We start from the raw sequence: 22,459 nt of genomic DNA, 5'->3' as shown, positions 1-22,459 counted from the left end.
TATTGTTCAGTTGGATGTGAGAATCCCTTCAGGGACATACAGCCCTACTATAGCTGTTTCTGTGCGCCGTCTGATTGCCTTATATGGACTGTCCGGGGCCACCTCCCGATCCTCCCTGTGTGTTCACACACTCACTGTCGGGCAGAGTCTCCATCTATGAATGTCAGTCACCTCCAAGCCACTTTCCTGAAGGCGTCCCCGCTAGAAGTATCTTACAGCAGTCAGTCAGAGGGAGGGATCCGCTACCGCCCCCCGTCATCAGCGTCAGAGATGACATCTTCTCTGGAGCGCGGATAAGGATCTCCACACCGGACTCACTCTCCAAGCTCAGCGGGACACACCGTAGTCTGTTTGGGGTAATTCAGCTTAACTTTGCCATCAGATGCAGGTACGGAGCGGTTACCACAGCTGTTAATGCCGCACCGAGTACGCAGCACCAGCGCACCTTTGTCCGTCCCCTCAGCGAGCTCTCCATCAACTCCCTCTCCCAACTGTCACTGGCCTAACCACCTGACTGGTCATGTGACCTGCTCCTGAGCTCTTGAGCAGTTGCTGGGGCTGCGGTCTGTCAGTTATATAATGACATACACCTGCAATGTAGTGTGATGCACAATGTCAGACATACTGTAATACTTCACATTGTGGGGTATTACAGGTATACACATGCGATCGCACACTTGCGCGGCAAATATACACTCCCCTTTGGCGGCAAATATCTGATTGCAGGGCTACAATTTTAGCGGCCTAGTGATTAGGTCTAAATCACCCCCATAATATAGAGTACATCTTTTTCTACTGTATAAACTAGTTCTCAAACTTTGCTGCTTTACACAATTATCACCCTATGATTGATATTTCCTTTCGTCCCTCTCTGTCTTTCTCCCTCCACCCGGATGTTTTCCCTGTAGAACTGTCCCCCTTCACTATCATTTTCTCTGCTAAAATTTCTGCTCAGCTCGGAAAAACAAAGTAATTAGCCTTGGTTTCCACATTAAAAAATCATAAAATGAAATCTTCTGAATTGCAATGGAAAGAAACTTAACAATTATTCAAACATTCATTAATGAAATTACAGCAATTAAATGCAAATGCCTCAATTTTTCTTCATTATTGTGACCGAGCTGCATTTCCTCAGAGAAGTGACATCATAACGCTGTCCATTCCAGTCATGTTCAGATACGCCTCATTGTGTCGGATACAGCCTTCACCTCATCACGTTAAGAGACACATGAAGGATTACACTTTTAATGCTTAGTAATGGGAATGATACAGTAAAAGCCCAGTAAAACCTTCAGCTATGTCGGCTGTCTTATCTCCTAAATGCAAAATGCACCAATAATAAACCAAGGGGGACATTTACTAAGCAGTGATAAGAGCGGAGAAGTGAGCCAGTGGAGAAGTTGCCCATGGCAACCAATCAGCACTGAAGTAACATCTATAATTTGCATACTATAAAATGATACAGAACTGCTGATTGGTTGATGGGGCAACTTCTCTAATGGCTTACTTCTCCGCTCTGATCACTGCTTAGTAAATGTCCCCCTAAGTGTGTTATGGTCAATTGTGACAAAAAAAAAAGAATGTAGACACTTGGGAAAATAGTACTACAGGTCGGGCATCGTATATCTGAAATGCTCGGGACCAGGAGCATTCCTGATATGGAATTTTTCCGGATAATAGACTACCTGTTATCAGGACGGGTCCAGGGGGTTCGTGGTGGGTCTGCCACATCGTCGGGGGACTCCGGCGCACCGGCGGGGGGGTCCGTCGTGTCGGCGACGGGTCCTGGAAGTAGTGATGGCAAGGGAGTGGCTGCAAAGCCACTCCCCCAGCTGTCTGTGATTGGCTGCAGACTCCAGTGACATAATGACGCTGGCCCCATTGTGACGTTACTACAGGGTCCAAATATTCCAGTTTTTGGAATATTTGGTTAATCTGTAATATATTATTCACACCCAAGTCTGGAAATGTTGTTTATAAAATCAAATAAATGACAGTCAGTCATCAGTAACGCTACTAAATTAATAAAATGAGTTACAGATGGGGCCACGCTAGTCGTGGCTCCGTCTGAGACTAGGAGCGCCCGCCCGGGCATACCCATTGCTGAAAGCGTCTCCATCCTGCCGGGTGTGGACAGAGATGCTTAGAATGGGAGTGTCTCTGTGCACTCCCGGCATGACTAGGTAGACAGATCGCCTACTCACCGGGAGTGCACGGTTACGGTGGAGCCGCCTCAGATGAGCGCAGCTCCATCAGATATATAATAATTTTTCTACACAGTTCTTAAATACAAACTATTCATTTGGTTTGTATTAGATAATAATAGTTATCTGTGAATTGCAAAATCTGTTCGGCTATGCTGTTATTTTATGCTTTCATGGAAACAGGAGTTTCTGTGTCTTGTTCACTTTTATCTGCAGGTGTAGGAGAGGCCTACAACACTTAATGCTAAATCTGGCCCAAAAAGGAGAAGTACTAGTGCATTTCAAGCAGTTTTGTGTCCTTTTTACTGCATAGCTGACAATGGGTGGTTCCCTACCAGCACCCCTGTGGCGCGACCATCTCTCAAGGCATGTGCAGATAGGACTCTGAGTCCTAAACCCGGAAGTCCTATCATCGTAAAGGACATCTCTTACCGCAAGAGCTGTCCTTTGTGATTTTCTTCATGCATGTGGAGAGTGGCGGGATGCATCGCATGCAAAATGCGATGCTTTGTGCATTCCACCCAATATATGATCAAGACAATCATAGTTCAGTGTGGGCGTTATTTAGAGGTAGGGGCAAAGCAAAGCTAAAGGGTTACATTTTTTGCCTGGATGACTTACGTTGTAATGGAAGTGTCGCAAATGCAATTGCCATCTTCTACATCGGGAACATATTGCTGCTTTTTTGTGTAGTGCACAAAAACTGGAAAGCTTAATTCTAACACTTCTAACACTGCGATTCAGAGATGAGCTAAGTTGACCACCTCCCCACCCTACTAAGGGCTATCAAGAGATGCCACGCACCCAGGGACTGAGGGAAGTGACCAAATGCGGGAAGTCATGGTCACGTCTGGAAAACAATAAAAAATATTGTATGCCCAGTGACGTGAAGTGGCATCACATGCTGCACAGAGGAAGGGGGGGGGGGGGGGGAGCTAGCGGCCACATAGGAGTACGTTACTTATCCTTACTTATAACTTATTCCTTGGTGTGCTCCAGATGAGCTGTTACTGACGGAAGGGGAGGCAGTCTGTCATCACCAGTCCAGCCAGTGGTAGAGTGGAGGGGGCAGCCTTAGGGTCCTCTCTTCACTGCGTGGTCACGCTGGCCGGGATGTTTGACTGAATTGGGGCAGGGCTGTGGAGGGGATAGCCCTAGGATCCTCTCTCGTGGCCGGGTGGCAGGCAGAGTAGAGGTGCAGCCCTGGGATTCTCTCTCCACTGTGTGCATGTGGTCATGCTCGAGCCTGGGGACCCCTTAGGAGCTGACCCAGACTTGGCCACTCCAACACGCCCAAGCCTAGGTAATTAGTACCTATCTGCCTCCCTCTGGGCACCACTGGCATTCCTTACATGTTTTATATCTGCTCCTCAGCACTAACCTCCAGAGCGCAACATTGTTTTGCAAAGGTGGAAAATTGCACCTTCTGGCTGGACTCCCTCTTATCTCAGGATCAGTCTTATTAACTGTAAACCCATGGAATTGTGCTGGCTTATACTGTATATAAGCACACATAGAGTGATTCTGCTGTGCCACCTCTTACTCATATCCTTTAAAATTACATATTTAACTTACACATGGCATGCTAAGATTTTGGGAACCCGTATAGAAATGCCAGTATTATTGGTAGTTCCAGCAGCTGATTATTCCCGGGGCTGTGTGCTGTGGTTAGTAGCAGTGAGTACTCCAACGGCACAATAAAGGTGAAAGCTGCCTGGGGAACCTGACCTCTTAAAAAACATCTGAGTCACGTGTACAGGGAAGGGAAGCCTGTTCCTGATGGATCTCTTGCACCTTTGCATGGAGCTGGTGCCCGGGCTGATACTTATAATGCAGACACCAGAACAAGACGGGCTAGGCTTGCACATTCAGATGAAAAGATTTGCAATTTAGTTCAACCGACTGTCACATTAGCATATGAAACTAGGTGTAATGCTGCGACCATAGAAGCACATGGCACTACAGTATGTGCAAAAAGGACAGGCTCCTAGGATTGGGGCCAAAATGTACAGTACTGCATATTAAAAATATACAAAAAATGTGCAAGATGAAGACACCTTCAAAAATGGGCAATTACAATTACCTCCTGGCAGCTAAAGGGTTAATCCCCTTTTAACATTTAATCAGATTTATCAATTCATAACTAAGAAGTCTGTTTTCACAGTTAATAGATAATAAAACCGAAGTGGGGACAATGAGTCCTATTTTGTATAAACAATTATCTTATACCAGCTCAGCAACCCTAGACAATGAATCCAGCATCTGAAAGAAGTGAATTTAATAGGACTACTTAAGTAGAGTCCTCTTGATGTCATGGTTCAGATTTGATGTGAGCTGAGTTCTCTGCTCTGTCCCCTTCCAGGCATTGGGTGTGTAAGTACACCAGGGATTCAAGCATTGGCAGAAGATGTTCTTGGCGGCTGACGAAGCAATGTGGATCTTGCTCTACGGGGAATGTTGGCGGTGGAACATTTTGGTCTTTCTCGCTGGGTCTTGTTAGCGATCCCCAACTCATAGGCGTTGCAGCTAGTGGCATGGCAAGGAGAGGGCATCCTAAAGCAAGCACAACAATCCATGAGTGAGCATTACTGGTCCATGGAAGTACAACCTGTGCCATAGAGTCAGTGGGCATTACACAGTGTCATGTTAGCAGAATACATGTACAGTATGATGATATGATGAGTCTGAAGTTAGCCACAGTTGCCAAGCCACACGCATGGAGACACAGAAGGCATTCCCTCAGTTGTGGCTGCATTTGTGCAAAGTAGCAACTTTTACAATCTTTTTTACATTTTTTGTTTATATCCTATGGGTACAGGTATACAGTATTGTACATACATATACTGTATCAGCTTTAGGGGCCGATTTATCACCATCCGCATCTGATGTGGTGCGATAATATTGGGCAAACTCACAATGCTATAATTGAGAACATTGCATGGATGTATCAATTATCACATGCAGGGACAGAGCTGCGCATGTGCCATGTCCATCGCTACTGCCGCCGCCGGGTCAGCCCCCCCCCATCGCAACTACCCCAGCGCTGCAAAAAAGCCCCCCCCCCCCTACGGATTAATATTTACCAGTCCCAGGAGCCAGTGTCCGCTGCTCCAGGAGGCTGCAGGGTGCTGGATCCTGCTTCTCTGCTGTGACCCCCGGTGCTGTAAAGTGAGCCGCTGTTTTGCAGCGTCACTTTACTGCATAGGGGTCACAGCGCAGCACATGGAGGACCCGGCGCCCGGCAGCACTCACCGGAGCACTGATCACCGGAGCACTGATCACCGGAGCACTGATCACCGGCTCCTGGGACTGGTAAGTATGAATTTTTTTTACCAATGATCAGCTTGTGTGCCGGGGAGGCTGAGAAAGCTATGCAAATGGCTGCTTATCGCAATGCTGCCCTGTGATTCAGTGGCAAACGCAGGATTTCTAGAGGGGGATTTCCAAATGCAGTCCATAATCTCCCACTCTGTAGAACATTGGAGCAAGTGCGGGAGTCTGGGGGAGCGGTAGAAGAACCTAGTACAGACCCTGGACATTAATGTTCACACTGATCTTTTTATACACTGGTACAGACTATAGTATAGTCTGTATCAAACATTTAAATAATATAAATAAGTGGTCAGGAAAAGGTTAAACAAGCCATAATAAATACACAAACATAACAGAACCAGTACTGCATTTTCTAAGCACACATTCTCCCACATCATGATAAGGCTCCTGTCTCATCTATCTGGTAGATACTCTCTGGTCCAGACCAGTGCACTGATTGAGGACTCCACACACAGCAAACTTGGTAGATGAAGCTGCTACACTGGGCATATGCAGCAGCTCTGCTCTGTCCCTTAAACTGCATGATGTGACAGCAGCTCTAGTAGTTGTATTATATACCATTGCTATTGTCATAATTTAAGCCACTTACCAAGAGGAGAGGGGTTTCCGGGCAACCAGAAACCCCCACCCCCTGCGTTTGCCTATGTGATTACGCCTGCCTGAGCTGGCGTTAATATCACAGGGCACACGGCGGTGTTTTTTTCTTTTTTCTAGTAATACTTCCCGTTATAAGTATGCTGTTGAACTTCTATGAACTTCTAAGATGCTACCTCCACACTTTCACCTGGGGGGCTGGAAAGTAGGTACTGGTGTGTGGTTTGGGACGGGACGGGGGGGGGGGGGGGGGGGTAGCAGGCTGAAGGTTTTCCTAGGGTGTCGAGAAACCTTGCACCGGCCCTGGATGTACTGCGCGTGCGTCTGCTGCAATTACATTATCATAAGGGGGTGGATGGATGCACAGACATCTGCACCCAGGCCCCCTACAGTCTTAAAATACCCTATAACTACAATGAAGGGGTGTATTTATCACCAACCACGTACAGGCATTTATTAAAGCTGGAGCACCAGAACAGAGATTCTGGAAAAGCCCATTCCAAGCGAATGGTTAGAAGCAAAGTGATGGCTACCACAATCACTTTGCTTCCAGGTTCGGACCTGGCTTATGAACGGCCCATACACTGCCATCAGGGGGTGACATATGGGGGAAAACTATTTACAAATCTCCAATATCTGCCACAGCCTCTAATAATTATTATTTCCTGGTGTTTCTTAAGATTTTTTGAGGATCCCCGAAAACAAAATAACTTTAATAAATATACCCTATGTTCAGTTCAAGTTATTTAACCACTTGCCTGTCATGGTGGCATCAGATGCGACCATGCCTGCAAGTGCTCTATCTGACCTGGTCGCACAGGATGCGATCAGTCAGAGAGTGTTAGCAGCGGCAGGAAAGAGAAACTTCCCTCCGCTGCTGTTGTCAGAGGGACCAGAAGGTCCCTCTGCCTCCCTGCACTCTTCCCCACTGATTGCCATGCTGCCGATCACTGCTGAGCGGTCAGCACGGCAGCATCCCCCCCCCCCTTCAGCGGCTGCAGACAATGGCAGCCGCTGGGGAGTGTAAATGAACCCTCCCAAGCCGACACCCCACCCCCGTATATCTGGAGGCTGTCCCAGCTTTCAAAATGAAAGCCGTGATGTTCCGATGGTCACGATGTTACAGATCAATGTTTCGATGTTTGAAAAATATTTTAACAAATAAATAACAATAAATTATTTTATTTTTTTACTAAAATAATTTTGAATAGGGTTAAATTCATGTTCTTCATCTAATTCACTCATAAAAAAACCCTGACAATTTTGGAGCGTTTTTGGCAAAATAAATTGTCAGTTAAGTGGTTAAAATGGTTACTGGGGCATTAGACAGTAAGTGCTGTATTAATCTAGTGCTAATACAAAAACATAAACATGAAAAGGTGGATATTCATGCCATATTAGTAAATAATACTGTCCCCAAAACCGCAAGTGTATTGTGATTTCATTACACAATAAAGCCATAATTGCAAGCGGAGGCAAAGTAGCAACTCTCTTATGCTGTGAGCTGGACAGCAACAGCAGAATATGCTCCCGGTTTATGGCAGGCATACGTCACCAGTGTCAGACTGGGGCATGTAGGGCCCACCGGGGGAACGCAGTGGTAGGGGCCCATGTTTAGGGGTGTGGCCAGTCTGCAGACGGGGTGTGGCCTGCCACCTCATTGGTTTGACTAACCATTAGAGAGTGCAACGTCTGGGCCCCTTCATAAATAGAGATGAGCGGGTTCGGTTCCTCGGGATCCGAACCCCCCCGAACTTCACCTATTTTACACGGGTCCGAGGCAGCCTCGGATCCTCCCGCCTTGCTCGGTTAACCAGAACGCGCCCGAACGTCATCATCCCGCTGTCGGATTCTCGCGAGATTCGTATTCTATATAAGGAGCCGCGCGTCGCCGCCATTTTCACTCGTGCTTTGAAGATTGAACGGAGAGGACATGGCTGCTTTCTCTCCCTGAAAAGCTCCGTAATCTGTGCTCAGAGTGCTGCAAATATCTGTGCTCAGAGTGCTGCAAATATCTGTGCTCAGTGTGCTGCAAATAATCTGTGCTCAGTGTGCTGAAAATATCTGATCAGTGTGCTGCATTGTGGGGACTGGGGACCACCAGTATATAATAATTATAGTAGTACAGTACAGTAGGCCATTGCTGTATCTTGCAGCTCTGTGTCACTGCAAGTATCCATTCCATATCTGTGCTGCATTTTTGTGAGCAGTATATATAGTATTACAGACAGTGCAGCATTTTGGTGACTAACAGTATATAGTTGTGTACAGTAGGCCATTGCTGTATCTTGCAGCTCTGTGTCACTGCACGTATCCATTCCATATCTGTGCAGCATTTTTGTGAGCAGTATATATAGTATTACAGTGCAGCATTTTGGTGACCCAACAGTATATAGTTGTGTACAGTAGGCCATTGCTGTATCTTGCAGCTCTGTGTCACTGCGCGTATCCATTCCATATCTGTGCGGCATTTTTGTGAGCAGTATACTATATAGTATATATAGTATTACAGTGCAGCATTTTGGTGACCCAACAGTATATAGTTGTGTACAGTAGGCCATTGCTGTATCTTGCAGCTCTGTGTCACTGAGTGCACGTATCCATTCCATATCTGTGCAGCATTTTTGTGAGCAGCATATATAGTATTACAGTGCAGCATTTTGGTGACCCAACAGTATATAGTTGTGTACAGTAGGCCATTGCTGTATCTTGCAGCTCTGTGTCACAGCACGTATCCATTCCATATCTGTGCGGCATTTTTGTGAGCAGTATATATAGTATTACAGTGCAGCATTTTGGTGACCCAACAGTATATAGTTGTGTACAGTAGGCCATTGCTGTATCTTGCAGCTCTATGTCACTGCACGTATCCATTCCATATCTGTGTGGCATTTTTGTGAGCAGTATATATAGTACTACAGTGCAGCATTTTGGGGACCCAACAGTATATAGTTGTGTACAGTAGGCCATTGCTGTATCTTGCAGCTCTGTGTCACTGCACGTGTCCATTCCATATCTGTACGGCATTTTTGTGAGCAGTATAAATAGTATTACAGTGCAGCATTTTGGTGACCCAACAGTATATAGTTGTGTACAGTAGGCCATTGCTGTATCTTGCAGCTCTGTGTCACTGCACGTATCCATTCCATATCTGTGCTGCATTTTTGTGAGCAGTATATATAGTATTACAGTGCAGCATTTTGGTGACCAACAGTATACATATATAGTACAGTACAGTAGGCCATTACTATTGATACTAGGTGCTTCATCGCGCCCTACGGGCGCTCTTCACACCGTCGGAAGGGGCTACGCCCCCTTAACCCCTGCACGCCTTTCTGGGGTTCAATATATGGAGTATTACCTGCATTCCTAGTTTTGTTAGTGTTTGAATATTGCACAATGATAGGGCGTCCGATGGTGAAGGGGGCGTAGTCCCTTGCAACAGGAAGGGGTTTGGGGAGTGGGGACCGTGGATGGGGGAGGGGGTATGAAGGCGCTGTGGGTGGGGTAGGAGCAGGGGTGTCGCAGGTGGGGGATGGCAGCTGCAGGGCTGTTGCGGATGGAGGAGGGGTTCCGAAGGCGCTGCAGATGGGGAAGGGGTGGGTGCGGGTGTGCAGTGGATGGGGGAGGTGTCCAGGGGGCGCGGTGGGTGGGGGAGGGGTGGATGCGGGGGTAACGTGGGTGGGGGAGTGGCGGGTGCGGTGCTGTTGCGAATGGTGTAGGCGATGCGGATTGGGAAGGGCCTGCTGCGTGGGTGGGGTAGGGGATCCAAAGGTGCAGCGGGCGGGGGAGAGCCAGATGCGGGGTGTGGTGGATGGGGGAGGGGCTGCTGCAGATGGGGGAGGGGTTTGGAAGACACTGCGGGTGGGGTAGGGGGTCCGAAGGCGCAGTGGGTGGGGGTGCCACGGGTGGTGGAGGGGCAGGTGCGGGGGATGGGGAGGGGTCCAGGGGCGCTGCAGGTGGTGGAGGGGCAGATATCAGTGCACATAGTCTCTGTGGTAGTTAGTGAGGGTTGGTGATGGTGTGAGAGGGGTGAAGGCCAGTACACAGACAGGCAGTTAGAGAGCAGGATGAGGGTGACAGGGCATAGTGACGGGGAGTACTTAGCAGATATAGGGGTGGGCTACAGGTGTGATGTCACAGTGTGTGTACCTTTGCTCTCATGTGTGAGGTATGTGAGGTATATGTGAGGTATATGTGAGGTATGTGTGAGGTAAGGATGTGCGGGTCGTGGTGGCCACTAACCTCCAGGCTGCTGCTGTGAGATGGTGACTGCAGAGGGAGGGAGCTCAGACCCAGCAGCAATGGGTCGTGGTCAGCATTCCTTCCTGGCCCCGTTCCGCCGCACACTGTCCGCCCCGTCTGACGGGCGTCATTCCTCCATCCTGCATGGCAGCGTCAGCTGCTGTGATCGCGGAGCATAGGTAAGCGTCCGGAGCCCTGTGGGCGGGCAGGCATGGTGTTTCCCTGGAGAGGTGCGGCGCGCGTCCTTAGGCTGCAGACGGAGGGAGCTCCGGCCCAGCAGCAATGTTGATTAGTGCGTGTCCCGTCGTGGCGCTGTCCCGCTGCACATGCTCCGCACCGCTTGCCGCTGAGCATGGCAGCCCTTGTCTGTATGCTGCAGATGCTGATCTAGCGGTGCCTGAGCTAGCGCCCTCTCCCTGGGGTGTGGGTGTCAGGCGGCAGGTATGGTGTGTAGGTGGGAGAGGAGCTGCGGGCGGCGACTCGCTGCCTGCAAGTACCCTCCATATCAGCGCTGTTCCCCTCCCTGCAGATAGTATCAGTGGCCGTGGTGTACTTTTGCTACTGGTGGCCAGGGCCGGTGCTAGGGTGTTCGGCGCCCCCCTGCAAACTATGAATTTTGCGCCCTCCCATATTCCTTTGTTGTGCATCGGGAAAAGTGGTGTGGTCTCACAACTAAGGGGCATGGCCACACAATAGTACCCCCATTTAAAATTACGCCACAATGTAGCACAATCGTATTCATCTTATACGTAATGCCCCACCCGTAGTAGTAGCGTCCTTATACGTAATGCCCCACCCGTAGTAGTAGCGTCCATATACGTAATGCCCACCCAATAGTAGTAGTGTCCTTATACATAATGCCCCCCCAGTAGTAGTAGCAGTTATATGTAATGCTCCCCAACAGTAATAGTAGCGTCCTTATACATAATGCCCCCCCAGTAGTAGTAGCATCCTTATACATAATGCCCCCCCCAGTAGTAGTAGCATCCTTATACATAATGCCCCCCCAGTAGTAGTAGCGTCCTAATACATAATGCCCCCCCAATAGTAGTAGTGTCCTTATACATAATGCCCCCCCAGTAGTAGTAGCAGTTATATGTAATGCCCCACAACAGTAATAGTAGCATCCTTATATGTAATGCCCCACCCGTAGTAGTAGCGTCCTTATACGTAATGCCCCCCAGTAGTAGTAGCAGTTATATGTAATGCCTCCCAACAGTAATAGTAGCGTCCTTATATGTAATGCCACCCCTGTAGTAGTAGCATCCTTATACATAATGTGCCCCCAGTAGTAGTACCGTCCTTATACATAATGCCCCCCCAGTAGTAGTAGCGTCCTTACATGTAATGCCCTCCCAGTAGTAGTAGCACCGTCCTTATACATAATGCCCCCCAGAAGTAATAGAGTCCTTATACATAATGCCCCCCCCGTAGTAGCGTCCTTATATGTAATGCCCCCCAGTATTAGTAGCCTCCTTATATGTAATGTCCCCCTATAGTAGTAGCGTCCTTATACGTAATGCCCCCCCCATAGTAGTAGCGTCCTTATACGTAATGCCCCCCCATAGTAGTAGCGTCCTTATACGTAATGCCCCCCCTATAGTAGTAGCGTCCTTATACGTAATGCCCCCCCATAGTAGTAGCGTCCTTATACGTAATGCCCCCCTATAGTAGTAGCGTCCTTATACGTAATGCCCCCCCAATATTAGTAGCGTCCTTATACGTAATGCCCCCCCTATAGTAGTAGCGTCCTTATACGTAATGCCCCCCCTATAGTAGTAGCGTCCTTATACGTAATGCCCCCCCTATATTAGTAGCGTCCTTGCATGTAATGGCCCCCCCAGCAGTGGCGTCCATAAAGTGCGCACACACAGACATACCTCACACACACACAATTCACACATATATACAAACACACACACCCCACCATATATACACACACACACACACCCCCACTATATACACACACACACACACACACACACACACACACACACACACACACATTTCTCTCTCACCCTCCACTTACCAAGTCTGGCTGGCCGTCACTGCAATGCTGATTCCACCACTGTTCAGCTGTGTGGTCCCGTGTAGCTCCGCCCCTCCATTCCGTGTAGCTCCTCCCCTTCGTGACGCCGTAGCTCCGCCCCCTTTTCGGGTCCCGCTCTGCACAGCACACAGGCCGCTGTCACAGGTGATTGGGGGGGGGGAGGACAGGCACAGCAGCCGGCAGCTAGTGGCCATCCTCACCTCCTATACTGTAAGGTAGGGTCTTGCACCTGACTGCTGCTGGTGCTGGGTATGGAGTAGCTCCCTGCAGCAGAAGCAGTTGACTCCGCCCAGCTCTGTGACTCCGCCCAGCGTTACGAGCACAGAGTCACAGATTAAGGCAAATATATAGGAGATATTACTGGTATATAATTCCACACATTAAAAAATGGAGAACAAAAATGTGGAGGGTAAAATAGGGAAAGATCAAGATCCACTTCCACCTCGTGCTGAAGCTGCTGCCACTAGTCATGGCCGAGACGATGAAATGCCATCAACGTCGTCTGCCAAGGCCGATGCCCAATGTCATAGTAGAGAGCATGTAAAATCCAAAAAACAAAAGTTCAGTAAAATTACCCAAAAATCTAAATTAAAAGCGTCTGAGGAGAAGCGTAAACTTGCCAATATGCCATTTACGACACGGAGTGGCAAGGAACGGCTGAGGCCCTGGCCTATGTTCATGGCTAGTGGTTCAGCTTCACATGAGGATGGAAGCACTCATCCTCCCGCTAGAAAAATGAAAAGACTTAAGCTGCCAAAAGCACAGCAAAGAACTGTGCGTTCTTCTAAATCACAAATCCCCAAGGAGAGTCCAATTGTGTCGGTTGCGATGCCTGACCTTCCCAACACTGGACGGGAAGAGGTGGCGCCTTCCACCATTTGCACGCCCCTGCAAGTGCTGGAAGGAGCACCCGCAGTCCAGTTCCTGATAGTCAAATTGAAGATGTCACTGTTGAAGTACACCAGGATGAGGATATGGGTGTTGCTGGCGCTGAGGAGGAAATTGACAAGGAGGATTCTGATGGTGAGGTGGTTTGTTTAAGTCAGGCACCCGGGGAGACACCTGTTGTCCGTGGGAACACACTATAGCCATTGACATGCCTGGTCAAATAAAAAAAAAAATCACCTCTTCGGTGTGGAATTATTTTAACAGAAATGCGGACAACAGGTGTCAAGCCGTGTGTTGCCTTTGTCAAGCTGTAATAAGTAGGGGTAAGGACGTTAACCACCTAGGAACATCCTCCCTTATACGTCACCTGGAGCGCATTCATCAGAAGTCATTGACAAGTTCAAAAACTTTGGGTGACAGTGGAAGCAGTCCACTGACAACTAAATCCCTTCCTCTTGTAACCAAGCTCCTGCAAACCACACCACCAACTCCCTCAGTGTCAATTTTCTCATTAGACAGGAAAACCAATAGTCCTGCAGGCCATGTCACTGGCAAGTCTGACGAGTCCTCTCCTGCCTGGTATTCCTCCAATGCATCCTTGAGTGTAAAGCCTACTGCTGCTGGCGCTGCTGTTGTTGCTGCTGGGAGTCGATCGTCATCCCAGAGGGGAAGTCGGAAGACCACTTGTACTACTTCCAGTAAGCAATTGACTGTCCAACAGTCCTTTGCGAGGAAGATGAAATATCACAGCAGTCATCCTGCTGCAAAGCGGATAACTCAGGTCTTGGCAGCTGCGTTGGTGTTAAACGTGTCTCCGGTATCCACCGTTAATTCACAGGGAATTAGAGAATTGCTTGAGGTACTGTGTCACCAGTGCCAAATACCATCTAGGTTCCATTTCTCTAGACAGGCGATACCGAGAATGTACACAGACGTCAGAAAAAGAGTCACCAGTGTCCTAAAAAATGCAGTTGTACCCAATGTCCACTTAACCACGGACATGTGGACAAGTGGAGCAGGGCAGACTAAGGACTATATGATGTATTGCCTCCAGCAGCAAGAACAGCAGCGGCGGCACCAGTAGCAGCATCTCGCAACGCCAAATCGTTCCTAGGCAGGCTATGCTTTGTATCACCGCTTTTCATAAGAGGCACACAGCTGACAACCTCTTACGGAAACTGAGGAACATCATCGCAGAATGGCTTACCCCAGTTGGACTCTCCTGGGGATTTGTGACATCGGACAACGCCACCAATATTGTGCGTGAATTACATGTGGGCAAATTCCAGCACGTCCCATGTTTTGCACATACATTGAATTTAGTGGTGCAGAATTTAAAAAAACCCTGACAGGGGCGTGCAAGAGATGCTGTCGGTGGCCCGAAGAATTGTGGGCCACTTTCGGCATTCAGCCACCGCGTGCCGAAGACTGGAGCACCAGCAAACACTCCTGAACCGGCCCCGCCATCATCTGAAGCAAGAGGTGGTAACGAGGTGGAATTCAACCCTCAATATGCTTCAGAGGATGAAGGAGCAGCAAAAGGCCATTCAAGCCTATACATCTACCTACGATATAGGCAAAGGAGGGGGAATGCACCTGACTCAAGCGCAGTGGAGAATGATTTCAACGTTGTGCAAGGTTCTGCAACCCTTTGAACTTGCCACACGTGAAGTCAGTTCAGACACTGCCAGCCTGAGTCAGGTCATTCCCCTCATCAGGCTTTTGCAGGAGAAGCTGAAGAAATTGAAGGAGGAGCTAAAACGGAGCGATTCCGCTAGGCATGTGGGACTTGTGGATGGAGCCCTTAATTCGCTTAACCAGGATTCACGGGTGGTCAATCTGTTGAAATCAGAGCACTACATTTTGGCCACCGTGCTCGATCCTAGGTCTAAAGCCTACGTTGTATCTCTCTTTCCGGCAGACACAAGTCTGCAGATGTTCAAAGACCTGCTGGTGAGACACTTGTCAAGTCAAGCGGAACGTGACCTGTCAACAGCTCCTCCTTCACATTCTCCCGCAACTGGGGCTGCGAGTAAAAGGCTAAGAATTCCGAGCCCACCCGCTGGCGGTGATGCAGGGCAGTCTGGAGCGAGTGCTGACATCTGGTCCGGACTGAAGGACCTGCCAACGATTACTGACATGTCGTCTACTGTCACTGCATATGATTCTGTCACCATTGAAAGAATGGTGGAGGATTATATGAGTGACCGCATCCAAGTAGGCACGTCAGACAGTCCGTACGTATACTGGCAGGAAAAAGAGGCAATTTGGAGGCCCTTGCACAAACTGGCTTTATTTTACCTAAGTTGCCCCCCCCCCTGCAGTGTGTACTCCGAAAGATTGTTTAGTGCAGCCGGTCACCTTGTCAGCAATCGGCGTACGAGATTACTTCCAGAAAATGTGGAGAAGATGATGTTCATCAAATGAATTGTAATAAATTCCTCCGTGGAGACATTCACCAGCAATTGCCTTCAGAAAGTACACAGGGACCTGAGATGGTGGATTCCAGTGGGGACGAATTAATAATCTGTGAGGAGGGGGATGTACACAGTGAAAGGGGTGAGGTATCGGACGATGAGGAGGAGGTGGACATCTTGCCTCTGTAGAGCCAGTTTGTGCAAGGAGAGATTGATTGCTTCTTTTTTGGTGATGTCATGTGATGTTTGGGGCCAATTATTTTAAGTGCCATCCTGTCTGACACTGCAGTGCCACTCCTAGATGGGCCAAGTGTTTGTGACGTCCGCTTCTTTTTTGGTGGGGGCCCAAACCAACCAGTCATTTCAGCCACAGTCATGTGGCAGAACCTGTCACTGAAATGATGGGTTTGTTAAAGTGTGCATGTCCTGTTTATACAACATAAGGGGGGGGGGGGGGGCCAAGGACAATTCCATCTCGCACCTCTTTTTTCTTTAATTTATCTTTGCATCATGTGATGTTTGGGGCCAATTTTTTTAAGTGCCATCCTGTCTGACACTGCAGTGCCACTCCTAGATGGGCCAGGTGTTTGTGTCGGCCACTTGGGTCGCTTAGCTTAGTCATCCAGCGACCTCAGTGCAAATTTTAGGACTAAAAATAATACTGTGAGGTGTGAGGTGTTCAGAATAGACTGGAAATGAGTGGAAATTATGGTTATTGAGGTTAATAATACTATGGGATCAAAATTACCCCGAAATTCTATGATTTAAGCTGTTTTTGAGGGTTTTTTTTTTTAAAAACACCTGAATCCAAAACATACCCGAATCAGACAAAAAAATTTCAGGGAGATTTTGCCAAAACGCGTCCGAATCCAAAACACGGCCGCGGAACCGAAACCAAAACACAAAACCCGAAAAATGTCCGGTGCACAGCACATTACTAGTGTGTACCCACCTTAACAATGACTTGATTTTCTCCGGGTTCTTCCGTCTTCTGGCTCTGCAAGGGGGACGGCGGCGCGGCTCCGGGAACGGACGATCAAGGTCGGGCCCTGTGTTCGATCCCTCTGGAGCTAATGGTGTCCAGTAGCCTTAGAAGCCCAAGCTAGCTGCAAGCAGGTAGGTTCGCTTCTCTCCCCTCAGTCCCACGTAGCAGTGAGTCTGTTGCCAGCAGATCTCACTGAAAATAAAAAACCTAACAAATACTTTCTTTACTAGGAAGCTCAGGAGAGCCCCTAGGGTGCATCCAGCTCTGGCCGGGCACAGATACTAACTGAGGTCTGGAGGAGGGGCATAGAGGGAGGAGCCAGTGCACACCAGATATAGTACCTAATCTTTCTTTTAAGAGTGCCCAGTCTCCTGCGGAGCCCGTCTATACCCCATGGTCCTTACGGAGTACCCAGAATCCACTAGGACGTCAGAGAAAAATATATTAAGATGCTGCATGCATGATAATGTACCAGATTAATAACAGCAATGCACTGTAGAAAATACACCATAGTCCAGTATAAGGTAACATATGTATAATGTATAATTCAAGTGCACATTCTGGAACCTGATCCTTAGAGCAGGAGGTGGGCCCCCAGGCAGTAGGGCCCACCGGTGGTTTCCCCTGAACCCCTGTGGGCTAGTCCAAACCTTTACGTCACGTACACTTACAGTATGTCGCACTTGCGCCCATATTTCTAATAATTTCCAACAAAAATTTTCCTGCTCACATACTGTATGTGTACACGCACTGTCCTGGGTACTATGCACGCAGTATTTTCTCACGTGTTCCAACAAGTGTATATTGCTAAATTTGCAACTTTATTACATTTATAGCATTTTTAATCAACGCCGCACATAAAATCCAGCGTCTTGCTGATATTTTGAATTTATTTGAGCACTCTAATGCATACTTAACGAGTAACTGTTGTTTTTAGGAAACCACCAATGTTTGTAGAAAGTTCATAATGGGTAAAGTGCTGTTAATATTGAAAAGCTTCATTTATTGAAATCTTTCATGTAAATGAATGAGTGCAGTCACCTGGGCTAATTTGCCTAATGAATTAGCATCAGCTATTAAGCTTTTCTCATGTTATTAAAAGCTATCAACATGAAAACCAAAGAAAGAAATCTCAACGAGAGGCAACTGTTAATTAACCTGACCAAATATTGAAAAACACGACGAGAGATCAATGCGCTAAGATTCCCAATGTCATTAATGAGAATACTGTAACAGCATGCGTACGGACCACGCGGTGGTGTGAATGAGGCCTGGCGGGGGCCTGAGAACACAATGCCGTCTATTTACTAAGCCTTGGATGGAGATAGAGTGGACGGAGATGATGTACCAGCCAATCGGCTCCTGTCTTGTCACAGGCTGGGTTTGAAAGATGACAGTTAGGAGCTGATTGGCTGGTACTTTATCTCCATCCAAGGCTTAGGGTTCTATTCACGTAAGAATACGATGTTTAGGTTTAACTTCTCACTAAACATCGCATTCTTATTTCAGGTATTTTTTCATATGTTTAATGCAATTCACTAATACTTACCTGTTCCCTGATGCGATGCTGTATCTGGCTGACCCATGACCCCGGCTTCTCCATTCTCCACTCTTCATATCGCGGCTGGGGGGGGTTTCTGCGCATGTGCGGTGTGTCCCCGGACGCCAGATGTCTTCTGCGCATGCGCCGGGGAAACCAGCGCTCCAGCAGCGGGACACAGCATAGAGTGGGGGCTCACTGGCAAACAGCTGGGCAAGGGCAGTAAGGAGGATGTGAGCCGGCATATGTATATGTCGGGTCACATTTTAGCAGCGGCGGGGGAGGAGAGCAGTGACAACGAAGTCATCGGTGGCAGCGGGGGAGAACAGTCAGGAGACCCCGGCATATACATAATTGCATATGCCCATGGCTCCTCTGATTGGCTGGGATCAGAGAAGGGGGTGGGGAGACAGCAGTCTCCGCTGCCCTTCTCCATTCTACTGTCAGTCTACGCCATCCTGAAATGGTGATTACAATGTCAGGGGCGAAGCGGAACGCACAGCTTTCCGTGCCTACATGAATTGCAATCACCATTCATTAGAATGGTGTTGCGATTCAACTGCCAGGACAGGAGCACAGTAGAGTAAACAGCTGCTAGAGGGGCGGAAAGATGCTACATGAATTAGAGGGAGCAGAGAAAAGCCCTATTTAGCGCATAACAGGCTTTTCACTGCTTCACGAATAGACCCCTTAGTAAATAGACCCCATTAATGTTACCGACCATTTGTATTTTATGGGGCTGATTCTGAGTTGGACGCAAAGTGGCTGTATTAGCGTGATACAGCAGAAGCCAGATTTAGGGGCCATTTATCAACAAGTGATAAAACTCGTGAATGATAAAACTCGTATATGATAAATGGTGCTCCAGCCAATCAGCTCCTATCATTTTTGAAACACATGACAGTTAGGAGCTGAACACATGACAGTTAGGAGCTGAACACGTCAGTTGGGAGCTGATTGGTTGGTGCATCATTTATCATATGCAATGAGTTATATCACTCGTTGATAAATGAGCCCCTTTTTACCTTATGCTACTGTCAGTTTCCGTAGCTCTAACATGGGGATCTTTGCAGCTTCAAGCAGAAAGCCGCTCCGCCCACAGTCTATCCTTATACAGCTGCTACCTTCATCTGACAGAAGTAGGCTTCCCTTCCTCGTACTTCCGCCACTAGGTACACGCCCACCACACTCTGATGACACACCCACTGCACAGAACAGTTCTATGCAATCGCATTGCCGCCGCCCAGTTCATGCCCTGAAACGCCCATTTCATGGAAAGAGAATTCCAGCCATGATCCATCCCACTCACTCAAAAATGTGTACATTTGTTTCTGCGCATGTGCTGTATGCAGCAGAGACGTGCAGTCAGGGGAGGCAGGGGAGACATTAAAACAAATAAGATACTTATGACACATACTGTATTCTGTGTCATAAGTATCTTCTTATATTAATGTAATACTTTTTTCAGTTTAAACCCTGTTTAATTTGTTTTGGGAGGCACCACAAACTGTGCCTCTCACTGCCAATAAATATAAATGGCCGGAAGCAGGGGGCAGACAGGGGGCGGGGCCAAGCAGAGGGCTGTAAAAGCCCATTAAAAATATCAGTATAAGCGGCACCTATACATGTGCCTCAGTGCAGGGACGTGTTTTCAGCCCATATGAAAGCACGCCCCTGTCACTGAGGGAGGTAGGAAGTCAGTGTCAGGCAGCTCCCCGTCCCCCCGTCATTTCTAGAACTTTAAAACAAAACACAGCAGTCCCTTAAAAGATGCCAGCGGCGGCGCAGTTCACCGGCGCCCACCACGATGAAGGGGCTAGTGGCAGCAGCAGTACTAAGGAATCAGACTGACTCATTACAGTACGCTGCAGCCAGCTTCCCTCTCCTCCCCTCCTCCACGGTCCATCATCCACCTGCACAGCCCAGAAGCGACATGCCAGCTGCCGATAGGGTCACTGAGCAGCAGGGTAGTGTCTTCCACCTGTTTCCTGACCGGCCCAGCATGGGGATCATGTCCCTAGTGGAGCCTACAACTGTTGCCCGAAAGGGAGGAGGGACCCGGCAGACATTGCTGTGCAGTGTTCAATTAAAGCTGGCTTTCCGCCCCTCTAAGTGTCGGCAAAGCCGCAGCGTGGACCGTATAACAGAGCTGAGACACTGAGAGAAGATACCAGGAGCAGCGGAGCTGATTAGAGCACAGGAACTTAAGGTTAGCTATTTTTCTACAGGGTTCTTCAGAGAAAAGAGAAAGGGTAGGAGGGGGTTGTCTGGAGGGGACTGAAAAGATGGGCACTGCCTGCATTGCTCATTTTTTTTATAATAGTGAGGGGGAGATATATTAACAGGTTGGGTATAGAATTCCGGTGGTATGGATGCCAGCGGTCAGATGACCGACCACGGTATCCCAACAGCAGACGGGGGTAAGTATTTTACTCCTCTCCCCCCACACCCTAATCCTCTGGGTTGTCGGCTAGGGCTAACCCTCCGGGGTTGTCAGCTATGGCTAACATCCCCCCCACCAGTGCCTAACCCTCCCCCCTGTGCCCTAACCCCAACCCCAATACTCACCTTCGGGATGTCGGTGTCCCGGCACTGGTCTCCTGAGGGGTGTCGGGATTCCAACGGCAGTCAAATGACCGCCAGCATCCTAACTGCCGGGATGCAAAACGCATCCCATATTAACAACTTATAAGTGGCAAATAAGCTAGATCTGGTGCAATTAGACACTACTGTCACTATAGAAGATATATTTAGTGTAGAAAAAAATCACTATTCTCTTTTGTCTCTGCATACTTGTAATGACATGGCCAGCGCAATACTGTTGTATGACAATGGTATTCAAGCAGCACTTAAAGAACAAAGAGGGCCATTCAGACCTGATCACATGCTAGCTTTTTTTTCAGCGCTGCAATCAAGTCAGAACTACGATGCGTACGGGTACAAAGCAGATCGTTGCTGTGCGATGGGTTTTACGAAGAATCCATTCGCACAGCCGATCACAAGGAGATTGACAGGAAGAAGGCGTTTGTGGGTGGCAACTGACCGTTTTCAGGGAGTGGTTGGAAAAACGCAGGCGTGTCCAAGCATTTGCAGGGCGAGTGTCTGACGTCAATTCCGGCCCCGGACAGGCTGAAGTCATTACAGTGGCTGAGTAAGTTCAGAGCTACTCAGAAACTGCACAAAGTTTAGTTGTTCCGCTCGGCTGCACATGGGATCGCACACTTGCACAGCTAAAATACACTCCCGTGTAGGCGGCGACTGTCTGATCACACCTCTGCAAAAAACTGCTAGCGAGTGATCAGGTCTGAATGACCCCTAAAGTGCTCACCTTTATGCTTATTAATTTACCACATAGTAGGATTATCTGCAAATATGTGCAGTGTGTCAACAGTGGCCAACTGGGAAAACAGAAGACGCCTGTGAGCTGCTACTAGAGTCTTTTTTTTTGCTGTGGCGTCAACAGTACGAAGGTCTTTGAATGCTCTCATGCACATGCGTCAGCGCTGACTGATTCACGCAAGCGCCATTAGGACTGTCAGTCTTGCACATGTGCTATTTGCCTGCCATTACTGGAAAGCTGCAGCTACTGCAGTACCACAGGGCTGGCTGGAATCACCGCAGAGGTGGATTTCACTCATCCTCTTTGGCATTTTAATAGTTTTGGTAATATTACTTCCAGCTTCACATGGAAAATGGGTAAACCAGAGGCTGCATTACTGGAGTGGTAAATAATCTTATAATACATTTCCCTCATGGGGGCCAGTTGATCAAGCTTTTTTTCCCTAAAATTATAGATTTCTCAGTAAGCTCCTGCAGATGGCAATCCCCATTATTATCAATGGGGACTACGATCTGATCCCTATGTACCAAACTCTGAAAAGTGAAGCTTTTCGGTGTTTGGCCCCATTTGGTTACCCCATATTTAGATGGTGTAAACGGCTTTATATGTATGGACGCATATCCGCAGAAGAGTAAAAAAGGAGCATTATGCAGTTTTATACAAGCTGTCAGTTTTCAGTGAATGCCTTATAACACTGATCCTAAACTACTGATGAATCAATATCTTCCTCCTCTATAGGGATTTCACTGATCCGTAGTGGGAAATTCAATTAGATGAGAGTATGAGAGATACTGGTGATGTGCTATGGTGACGTTTGAGAGCTAACAACGGCACCCTACAAAGGGGCAAATCAATTCAGCTCG

General features: G+C 48.1%; 1 protein-coding gene across 2 annotated transcripts in view; it reads right to left on the bottom strand.

The window, feature by feature from the left end:
* Window positions 1-1,535: 1,535 nt before the first annotated feature.
* Window positions 1,536-22,459, bottom strand: part of LOC134944515 (uncharacterized) — a 463,054-nt gene continuing 442,130 nt past the window's right edge. For both annotated transcript variants that reach the window (XM_063933135.1, XM_063933136.1), the window contains one exon: window positions 1,536-4,757. In XM_063933135.1, coding sequence (XP_063789205.1) covers window positions 4,595-4,757 — 163 coding nt within the window. In that variant the 3' untranslated portion in view covers window positions 1,536-4,594. The remainder of the gene's footprint in view (window positions 4,758-22,459) is intronic.

Source organism: Pseudophryne corroboree, chromosome 7, assembly GCF_028390025.1.
Source record: "Pseudophryne corroboree isolate aPseCor3 chromosome 7, aPseCor3.hap2, whole genome shotgun sequence".
Lineage (NCBI taxonomy): Eukaryota > Metazoa > Chordata > Amphibia > Anura > Myobatrachidae > Pseudophryne > Pseudophryne corroboree.
The sequence above is the reverse complement of the archived record's forward strand: the minus strand, read 5'-3'. Positions and strand labels throughout refer to the sequence as shown.